The sequence below is a fragment of the Maniola hyperantus genome, chromosome 24 (genome assembly GCF_902806685.2).
Source record: "Maniola hyperantus chromosome 24, iAphHyp1.2, whole genome shotgun sequence".
Classification (NCBI taxonomy): domain Eukaryota; kingdom Metazoa; phylum Arthropoda; class Insecta; order Lepidoptera; family Nymphalidae; genus Maniola; species Maniola hyperantus.
The window spans coordinates 8,872,114-8,883,613 of NC_048559.1; the positions used below are offsets into that span (position 1 = coordinate 8,872,114).

At 43.5% G+C, this 11,500-nt stretch overlaps 1 protein-coding gene across 1 annotated transcript in view; it reads left to right on the forward strand.

Annotated features, from left to right (window-relative positions):
- The window catches only part of Rsod (Related to Sod), a 36,589-nt gene extending 25,373 nt beyond the window's left edge, over nt 1-11,216 (forward strand). Inside the window, exon 24 of the mRNA XM_069506831.1 lies at nt 8,761-11,216. Within this exon, the coding sequence (XP_069362932.1) occupies nt 8,761-8,893 (133 nt within the window). The 3' untranslated portion in view covers nt 8,894-11,216. The remainder of the gene's footprint in view (nt 1-8,760) is intronic.
- The last annotated feature ends 284 nt before the right edge of the window (nt 11,217-11,500 follow it).

The window sequence follows — 11,500 nt, forward strand, 5'->3', positions numbered from 1 at the left end:
CATAATTAACAAAGCTAATATTCTTTAAAAAAAATCGCTATATTCTGCCATAACAGACATCTGTATGGTTTGAGCGATGCGATATGCGCAGCCCTCCCTCCCACTACTAAAGAAGCAGGTAAAGCAAGCAATACCCACCACCAACACATCGTCGGTTATCATACTATTTCTTAGCTTTTTTTGCTTGGTTCTGTCCTCGTTATGGCTGATTTGTAAATTCTGTGTACAGCGAACACACATGGTTATATAAAAGGTGTAAATTAGCTTATCTAGTTTGTCCACTTCGTACGAAACTTTTGTTTGTTCATATTACATCTGTCTGTTCGGAAATACGCAGTTTCCGATGTTAAATAACTTTCACCTTTACCTACTCCTTCATCTTTTAACGATTAATAATACTAATGCGAAAGTGTGTTTGTTTGTTGGTTTATTGGTTTGTTGGTTTGTTGGTTTCTCATTCAATCACGTCGCAAGGGTTTTTTCTAGTTTAATATTCTTTATTGTACACCAAAAAGAAAAGACACAAAAAGTAACATAAAAAAGAAGAACATACAATTAGCGTGCAAGTGCAAGTGCAAGTGCAAGGGCGTAATGGTTTTTTTTTGTCGTAAAGTACTGTCACCAGTACTTTACTATCATTACAATCTAGCCTATGAGAGAGGCTAAAGTAATAAGCAATATTATATTAACCTAAGCTTATAAACGTACTTATACCTAAGAATCGGTCCATTGACTTAGCTTAGTTTATAGTTAAGATACCTTATTGGAAGACACTTTGTTCTTGTGTTTTTTAAATTTGCATGGGTATATAGATATAGATAAAGACCTGTAGAAAGACATAGGCTACTTTTTATCCCGGAAAATCAAAGAGTTCGAACGGGATTTAAAAAAAATCTAATTCGACGCGGACTAAGTCGCATCAGCTAGTATATTATAATAATAGGTAGTTACATCTAAACAAAATAAAGTTGGAAACTAAAACTCGACTGCGATCGTCTTAATAAACGCTGAAATTTAATACTAAAATTGAAAATTTTGAATTCATAAATATAAATATACCTACTACAACATTAAAATATAACAAGCGAAAGAAAAACAATTTTAGTATTAAATTTCAGCGTTTATTAAGACGATCGCAGTCGGGTTTTAGTTTTCAACTAATTGAAAAATCCTATTACAATGTAAATTTATTATGGACTAGCTGATGCCCGCGACTTCGTACGCGTGGATTTAGGTTTTTAAAAATCCTGTGGGAACTCTAAAATTTTCCGGAATAAAAAGTACCCTATGTCCTTCTCCGGGTTGCAAGCTACCTCTGTACCAAATTTCATCAAAATCGGTTGAACGGTTGAGCCGGGAAAAGCTAGCAGACAGACAGACAGACAGACACACTTTCGCATTTATAATATTAGTATGGATTACAATTACTGACAAAATATATGGTTACAAAAACATACCTACCTAATAAAGTTGCATGAAAATAAATAAATTGATATAATTAGTTACAATTCAGATTTTCTCTAGTAAAAAGTAATTTAAACTTGTTATATTTTATTTTTCACTATTTTGTTCAAAGAAATTTTCGTCAGAGACATTGCAATATGTTCAGTCCCTCGCGTCGTAGCCTTAGATGTCTTTCCAAGCGCTCTCTTTGTCTAGTTTTGTATATTCGTATATTACTCACTGCAAAAGAACAAACTGGAGTCCGAAGAGCGACAGGAACTGTTTTGATATGACAAAGGCGGAAACTGGGCCGGGACGTCATCTCCATCGTTCCTTCCCTTGCGTGTGTTTGTGTTGATGCTTACTTTTGTTATTACGAAAAACTTTACGACCGTCCTCCCGGCCGAGGTTACACTGGAGCTTTACTTCTCTGTTTATTTGATACTAGCTGACCCGCCCCGGCTTCGCTCGGGTGGAATTTAGAAAATCGAGGTGGGGGTTGAATTTCCGAAAATCCTGAAATACATAGGTATTTCTTCATTTGTTGCCGAATTACTCATAGATCTAAACTCCCCTCCCGCACGCGCACCCCCGCCTTGGTAACGCCCACTTCGCAACGGGCCGTGCAGCAGAAATCGTAATATTTTAATTTCGCCATAACTTCAAAACCAAACGTCCAATTTTAATCATTCAAAGACCAAATATTATCTCCATAAACTGTTCTTAGTGATGAAATCATTTATTTTGATAAGGATTAATAGCATGAGTAAAATAAACGCGTTTAAATGTAGTCCAAAAAAATTTCAAGATTTTTAAATAAAAAAATGGTTGCTGTGCCTCACTCGACATAGATGGGTATAGTGTGTCGCGGACTTTTTTGTAGATATTTATAAGATCTACAATTAATTAGAACATTTTATGGTTCTATCTTTTATAGTTTAGGCAGCGTACGCAAAATAAGTAACTTTTCTGGTTGATTTTTTACACCTTGTGTCCGAAAAACCCAAATATCTTACGGAACCCTATTTTTTTTCCAAAATAAAATATAGCCTATGTTACTCGTGGATAATGTAGCTTTCGAATGGTGAAAGAATTTTTAAAATCGGTCCAGTAGTTTTTGAGCCTATTCAGTACAATCAAACAAACAAACAAACAAACAAACAAACAAACAAACAAACAAACAAAGTTTTCCTCTTTATAATATTAGTGTAGATTATTTAAATGATAAGCAAGCTTGGGAATGAGTTGCTTAACGACTTTGTGATAGTTCTAATAAGTTTCAATAATTTTGTAAAGTGGTGATAATAAAAAGAATACCCGGCTGAGTTTGTTGTGGGCTCTTCTCAGACCTGGGCGCGTTTGGAACCCTCGTAGCTTTAGTTTTAAGTTTGCGTAATAATTATCACCACTATATCTTACAAATCTAACACCATACCAGACAATCAATACGAGTAATTTATTACCTATTTTGAATAAATCATTTGACTTTGACTTTGACTTTGACAACTTTATTTTGTTTAGATGTACCTATTATTATATTCTTAGGTCACGCCACCTCTCTTAATGAGCTTAGCTATAAAAGCTGAGCGCGCGCGAGCACTGGGCTCATTTCGCTGCTGATTTTTGTGCTGTAATCAACGTGGTCTGGTTTGAATTATGTTTTTCTTTATTTCCGACTTTTACTTTTTGTGTCTTACGTGTTAAATTTTGTTCCAATCATTAAAAGTTTGATAATTGTAAAAGTATTTGGTTTTGTGTTAATAAATTGTGTGTTTTTAATTGAATTTTACTTCCGTACCTAAATTCAGAACTGGGATTCCTATTCAATAGCCCACTATAGTTAAAATCTAGTCACTGACAATCAGTTTGCTTAAATTGGAACAAAATTCTAACCTTTAAATTTTTGTTGTTTTTCTTGTACAATGTCGGATCGCGGGTATCGTAACCGCGATCGTAGCCGTGATGTGCCGTGATCAAACTCGAAGTTTTCGAAGCAGACCACGTGGATGTGAAACAGCAGGGCCTAGATGTAGGTCGCGAGATCACGCACTTAGTCGTGTTTTTATCCAAACGTTGCACTCAATAATGAATCAATACTCCGCGATCGAGAAAAACGTGTCGAGACTTGTCGAAAATAGTTTAACCTCGGTAGTAACTAAAAGCGAGTGTAATATTAATCGTCTCGGTAACACTGTGACCGTTCAAACAGAATGCAACACTCCCGTTTCTGCACCTTGTTCCGAACAAGATGAAGTTACTGCAATTAAATCTTTAGAATCAAGTACCTATACCTTTGGCTTTATGGCTAAGCACGTATTGGCCACGTGAACGAATCTAGTTCAAGTGTTCTTGTCCAAATTGAATTTTTGTCTAAAAGTTTTCACGTCTACCCTACGTGTTTTTGTGAATTAATAATGCCGTCGTCTAAATCTACTAATCGATTTAAGTATAAAAGTAATTCACGTAAATTGAATAATGAACAAAGGCGTGCTAGTCGGTGTCGTACAATTAGTGGAACGTAGATGTCTTTATTTTTGGTCTCGATTTTTAATGATGTTGATGCATGGTGTAAAAAAGTTGATCATGTTCGTAACCTCAACCGATGGCATAGCCGGGAGGTAGTTTCGTAAAGTGGAACTTGTACAAAAGGTTTTTGTTATGATCAGTCTTAGATCAATTTTAAAACGGAATTTATTCCACTGTGCCCACGAGAGGTAGACATTGAGATTAAGAACATCTATGTCGGTCCATTAGTCACTTCATGAAGTATCTCACCAAGATACCCGCAATTTAAACTCGCAGTTTAAGACTAGAAAGCGTAGTCTTAGTCATAGTACTTTCCAATCACGCGGTTTTCTGAGTGAAAATTAGGATCACAGAGTGTACCTACTGTGCGAAAAGTTAAAAGTTATCGAAAACCAAAAACATCGGTTTTGATGCAGTTCAGTGTTCTTTTTGTAAAAAGAGTAACCGTAATGTAGGTAGATGAGTTTTTGCTAAACAATTATTTTTGCCACGAGATAACAAATTGAGTTTCCACAAGATTAGAAATCAGTCTTCATGTGGTGTTAGATCGTTGTATGAATAGGTGGATCTGTCGTAATAAGGACTGTACTAAACCAACTGGGAAATACTTATATTCGAACACGATTCGAACATAGTCGAACATAGTGCTCACATTTATCTTTCTTTTCTCGAATGTTCCGACGCAATGCTGCACGCTTGGCTGCGGGCTTTGGAATTCTGCATGAGAGCGAGGCTGGCTATGCTCTGGCCTGACGCTGCGCTGGCGTTGCTGCGCCGTGCCGCGCCGCCGCCGCGCCTTTCTGCGCTCTGCACGAGCGTGACGGTGCGCTGGCGTTGCTGCGCCGTGCCGCGCCGCTGCCGCGCCTTTCTGCGCTCTGCACGAGCGTGACGCTGCGCTGGCGTTGCTGCGCCGTGCCGCGCCGCCGCCGCGCCTTTCTGCGCTCTGCACGAGCGTGACGGTGCGCTGGCGTTGCTGCGCCGTGCCACGCCGCTGCCGCGCCTTTCTGCGCTCTGCACGTGCGTGACGCTGCGCTGGCGTTGCTGCGCCGTGCCGCGCCGCCGCCGCGCCTTTCTGCGCTCTGCACGAGCGTGACGGTGCGCTGGCGTTGCTGCGCCGTGCCGCGCCGCCGCCGCGCCTTTCTGCGCTCTGCACGAGCGTGACGGTGCGCTGGCGTTGCTGCGCCGTGCCGCGCCGCCGCCGCGCCTTTCTGCGCTCTGTACGAGCGTGACGCTGCGCTGGCGTTGCTGCGACGTGCCGCGCCGCTGCCGCGCTTTTCTGCGCTCTTGGCGAACGAGACGGCGCGCTGGTGGTACTGCGCTGCGTGCGCCGCTGCGGGCTATGGTGCCTCTCGCGAGCATGGGGCTCACTGGTGTCGCGGCACCAAACCGCGCATGCTGCTCCAAGCTTCGGCGCCCTTCGTGAACGTTTCAGCTCACTGGTATTGTGGCACGATGCCGCGCGTGCCGTGGGGCTTGCATAAACGCTGCCGAGCCCTTGTACGAGCTGATTGGTGAGAATGTTCTTTTTTAAAGTTAGTGTCCATGATTTCGATAGGTATGTGTTGTAGTAAATCACGTTACCTACGCATACCATCGTGGACTTCAAGGTGTTTCGTATAATATGCGAGCCAGTGACGCACTGTAGTGCGTTCGTAAATAATGTAACGTGGGTAGATTCAACTCTTTTAGAAATTCTGATAATTCCCGTTACCGATTGTTTCCGATTTTGCCATTTTGATCAGATTCATTTGTTAGGGTCAGGCGAGGCCGAGTCTTTAAGACAAGGCCATAACGTAGGTAAAGTCCTTACCCCTTGAGTACATCAAACAAATCTGGCAATCTAAGATCTAGCTGGGTACTTTAGGCGCTACGTTGAGGAGTATGCTATCCAGACAGCCTGCCTTGCACGTCTGTCGGAAAAAGAGGTTCCTTTTCATTGAGGCCAGAGCAGGATAAGGTATCTCAGGACATCACTCGGCGACTCACCACTGAGTCCAAGGTAGCAGTCTTGACAGATTCGCCAACAGAGGTGCACACTGACTTCAGCAGCATCGGCTATGGCCCGGCGCTGAGGTGGATCCACAACGACGGCAAGAAGCGTGTGGTCGCCTGTTTTAGCAAGGTTTACCCAGGGTGCAGTGAGTAGGTAGTACTCCTACGTGCTAGAAGCGTTGGCAGTCAACACTTCCGCCACCATTTGGTTTGTCTTCAGTTTAAGGGTGTGACCGTCTACAACGCTTTCACAGCCACCGAGCGCTGCTGCTACTGCGCGTTACCCGTAAGTGGATTTATTTCCATGACTTCATCTTCGCCTTTGAGTACTAAAAGCGCACGATGATGTGTTGTGGCGACTATCTTAGCTGCAACCCTTTAAGTCAACGGCATCACCAAGCCGAGCAACTGGGTTTAGATGGTGCAGGTCGCAGATCAGGACACGCTCGTCGAGTATCTGTAAGTGGGACAGCTAGACTCTCATCGGTATGTGTACTAAAGTGTTACGCTCTATTACCGCTACTCAGCAGTTGGAGCGGAAGCGTGGTTTTCGTGATACCGTCTTAGTCTGCTGCAAGTCTTTGTCGAAAAGACTCGGGACCTGATCCTGAAGTACTTCTGGTTTCTTGGGCTACGTGAGTTCGTAGTCAAGCATGTGGTTCACTGCCTGGTTTGTATATCAAACAAGCAGGTCTCCAGAGTTCCTCACCAGCACACAACAATGTGGTTGCAGAAATTGCACGGCTTGATCGAGCGGCATGGCGTGAAATGTGACGCTCCAGGGCAAGTAAGCTGCTGAGGTAAAATCAGTCCCGGCAGGATGCCTATGCTAACCAGAATCGTCGTCCGCCTCGCGTGTTGAAGGCTGGAGGCATGGTGTTGGTGATCAAGTATTCCCAGTCAACGGGGAAGTTTGACTCTGGCATGTGAGGTCCATACAAGGTCCTGAATCGGCTGCTACGAGCTGGAGCTGCTGAGTGGGTCGTATGGCAAGACCGCTCAGGTGGCGGCGGAGGGCATGGTGCCCTGGCAAGGAGAGTGGTACCCGGATGCGTGTGGTACTTTCTTCGAATGTGAGTTCAGCTTGTTGACTACTTTGTGGTGGTGAAGATGAAAGTCGTGATTTTGTTAATCATAGCCCCAAAACTCTCACCCTCCTTACTAAAAAGGCCTTGCTTGCTCCCTTACGTACTTATCTACTGACGGACTGATCCACGACATCTATTTTTGTGCTATGACTAAACAAATCACGGTAATGCTTTACTCCTCAAGGGAAGTTCAACGGTGGCTGGTTGAGATGCACTTTCATAGACTGTTGCCCGAGCCCGGTGGTCTGATGATGGTCATCTCAAGTTCCTGCTCCATAGACCGTTGCCCGAGTCTGGTGGTCTGAGACCGTTGCCCGAGTCTGGTGGTCTGATGAAGTTCATCTCAAGTTCCTGCTCCATAGACCGTTGCCCGAGTCTGGTGGTCTGAGACCGTTGCCCGAGTCTGGTGGTCTGATGAAGGTCATCTCAAGTTCCTGCTCCATAGACCGTTGCCCGAGTCTGGCGGTCTGAGACCGTTCCCCGAGTCTGGCGGTCTGAAGATGACGAGAAGAAGCGCGCGCTAGGTTTGAGACGTCTCATAGGTTGTTAGGTGTCACCTCCTCTGGGTGATAGGGACACCCCATAAAACTAAATGATTTATCTACATGTCTAGCTAATACTAAGTCGCATTTCGAATTGCTTACCCATTGTGTTACCATTTATAGCTATGGAGTTGTGCTATATCGAAGCTAATTTCAGGTGATGACTATGAAGTAGTTGGCCCAGGTGCTGGTCCCCCTTCCGCACCTGAGTCTGCCCCGGCACCTTACGCGGTAGAGGCAGAGGCATCGCTCCATTCGGCGAGCTCCTCACCGGTCTCCCCTCGCGCACCGCACGCCGACAGCGTTGCGGCACCAGCTGCAAGTCTCCGCAGAGAAGATCTCACGACCTTTTCTGGCTATTTTGGCGGGCGAGGACGCCGCATAGTCAGGAGAGGCCGTCTTAGGTCACGCCACCTCTCTTAATGAGCTTAGCTATAAAAGCTGAGCGCGCGCGAGCACTGGGCTCATTTCGCTGCTGATTTTTGTGCTGTAATCAACGTGGTCTGGTTTGAATTATGTTTTTCTTTATTTCCGACTTTTACTTTTTGTGTCTTACGTGTTAAATTTTGTTCCAATCATTAAAAGTTTGATAATTGTAAAAGTATTTGGTTTTGTGTTAATAAATTGTGTGTTTTTAATTGAATTTTACTTCCGTACCTAAATATATACATACTAGCTGATGCTCGCGACTTAATCCGCGTGAAATAAGATTTTTTTAAAACACGAACCGTTCGAATTCTTTGATTTTCCGGGATAAAAAGTAGCCTATGTCTTTCTACAGGTCTTTATCTATACTTATGCAACAAATCACGTCAATCCATTGCACCCTTGCGACGTGATTGAAGATAGCCGATAGCGGGAAGTGGGTGGATGAGGAAGGCGGGGGATCGTGTGGTGGCGCGCTCTAGGGAAGGCCTATCTCCAGCAGTGGACGCAAACAGGCTGATTGATTGATTGATTGATTGATTGATTGATTGATCAGACATTACTTCCTCACGATGTTTATCTCCACCGTTAAACTATGTCTTGGACTGTAATAATAAAATGATGTGATTTTTTATATAGTGTTAGCCCGCTTCCATCTTAGACTGCATCATCACTTACCACCAGGTGAGATTGCAGTCAAGGGCTAACTTATATCTGAATGAAAAAATACATGTTGTTTTCAGGTCCGGTCTCATGGTGACCTTCATCATGATGATCGGCCTAGCAGTCTCCATCTCCATGATACTCGACATCAAGACCATGGACCGCTTCGAGACCAACCGGAGCAAGCAGCTTACTATCACTGTTAGCGAATAATTTCCTTTAAAAACCCTTTAGGTTATCTGTCCATTAAAGTGGAGAAGAGTGGAGGCATGTATGTTTCTATTTTAAGCTTATTTCGTTGTTTAACGACATATTATAATGTAGATAACGGGTACATACCACGATTTTGTCTTGTGTTGAATTTTGTCTGGTGGGAGGCTTCGGAGGCTAGTTACCACCCTACCGGCAAAGACGTGCCGCCAAGCGATGTAGCTTTCCGGTACGATGCCGTGTAGAAATCAAAGGGGCGTGGTTTGCAAATGACTAAAAGATATTTTTCTTAACTTTTATCGACAAAAGTAGATAGCTAATAGGGACGTAAACAAAATCCAGGGGGGGGGGCAGCTACCCCTCCCTGCCCCCTCTTGGGTACGCCCGTGGCATCATCACAGTTGAGATTGCAGTCAAGGGCTAGCTTGTATCGGAATATAAGAAATCATCTATTAATAATCTGATTGGTCTATCAATCACGTCATCGGTTAACTCCACTTTAGTGGATAGTCGTCCTTAGGTACTCTGCATGTAGATTAGAGTGAAGCGGAGTGGAGACGGCTTCGAGTAATTGTATTTTTGAGATACGACGTGATACAATTGTTTGATTGGTGTACTGAATGTCTCCATTCCGCTTTGAACATGTTTATAATGCATAAACAATGAGAACGTATTTGCCATTTTTGTTCTATGGCACAACTGTCATGTCAAAATGTCTTTTGACATGACAGTTGACACATACACATAGAGTAACGCCCGCTCCACACGTTGGCCCCAACGCTGGCCCCAGGACCTGTTCGCCCAATGTTTCGATCGGGAAATTAGCTTTGCAAACGTTGGGGCCAATGCTGGTCCAACAGTGGCCAGCGTTGGAGCCAACATGTGGAACCGGCGTAAGACCTTTCTCATTTATGCACTATAGTAAACAGGAGCCTCTGCTGATGTCTCATGTCAGTCGCGTATGTCAGTTGCGTTACTATTCGTGTCACTGTCCCATCCCACCTCTGCTACCCTGAACAGTGACTTGTACTTATGTCAAGACGCCTAATAGCCGGACTAATAGCCCCCGATCGCCAAGCTTAAGCAGTTGCTTAGCATAAAAGTCGGCCCACGCCCGTTCCCTACCCTCATTCCGCACACTGTCTTGATTACGTGACTTTAGAGTCCACCAATCGCAACAAAGCATTCTCCCGTGTCCCCCGCCATCATTTCACGATATTTTTTTCATACAAAAACCTTCCTTTGACATTCTGTTGACCTTTTCTGTGGTGTCAAAAGGTCAACGCCCATAGACATTGACAGCGGCACATGGTGCGAATGTCGGTCGTGCAATTCATCGATGTTGTCCGTGTTGTATTAGCTAGCGTATATAATAATTGCGCGACCGACGTCCGCAACAGACGTCAGCGAAAGACTGAGACTTGAGCTGAAAACTTATGGTGATCGTACATTAAAACCGAGCCGGCCATGACAAGGAGAACTCAGAAGAAAGTTGCGCGCGGCTCGACTTATGTGCGAAATAGGCAATCGGGTACTGGGGACGCCCCGCATGGAGCCCGCGCTTACCCGGTGCGGGACAACGCCAGTGACGTACGGGTGTCATCCCCTGGGCTCACACCCTGATGCCCCCCACCACCATCACCGCCATATCATACTGTACTTTAGTAGCTTACTAGCTACTAAAGTGTAGTATAGTAGTTACCAAAGCTTATAAATAAGGCGAAGAAGTGTACATAATATTAATAAGTGTACCTAAACATCGATTGTAAGTTTTTCCATTAAAACAACCACTCACTATTTGACGTTACGAATACGATCGTGAGCGCCTTTTCGTGAGAAACTTACACTTGATCACTGAATTTTTTATAATTTTTATGATTTTTTACCTACACTTAAGGAAATTACCAAATAATTTTATCTATAATATATAAACACTATCATAAAAATTATAAAAAATATAGTAAAAAGCAAATAATGCCATTTCTCGTTCAAAGAGCTGCATTGTAATATGGGCCTTTGAAAGTAGTTTCGATAACTGCAAAGTGTCGCTACTAGATGGCATTAAAGAGTCGCTTCAGTACTGAGTGAACATACGTATCACAAATTTCGTCACTGGCAGTAAGCGAGACCGTGGCCGAGTGGTTAAGGCATCGGGCGCGAACCCAGAAGATGCAGGTTCGATTCCTGCCGGTTACGCAATTTTTGATATGTATTTAAAATGATTTAATCACTAAAGTCCTGGATTCCCTCGCGTCAGTGTGGATGCCGATATTAGTTCAATATAGTCTGTAATACCATGTTAGTGATGGGCTCCGTAATTTGTGTATTACAGTACAGTTAGTACAAGATTTCATAGTTTTAAAAATACCAAAGTCGAAATCGACTGTTTCCATACATCTACAGGCAGCGACACAGCGGAAATATTGCGAACTAAAGATGATCGAGTGTTTGCGAGTATAGCTTTCAACTTTACGATACCAATTACCACATAACTACGTCACCATCGAGAATGGTTTGCGTTTACCTACACCAATACCAATATCGAGTAATTTGGCAGTACGAGTCCTAAGTTTGACGTCCTAAAACTAGTAAATGACGTCATTTTCGCTT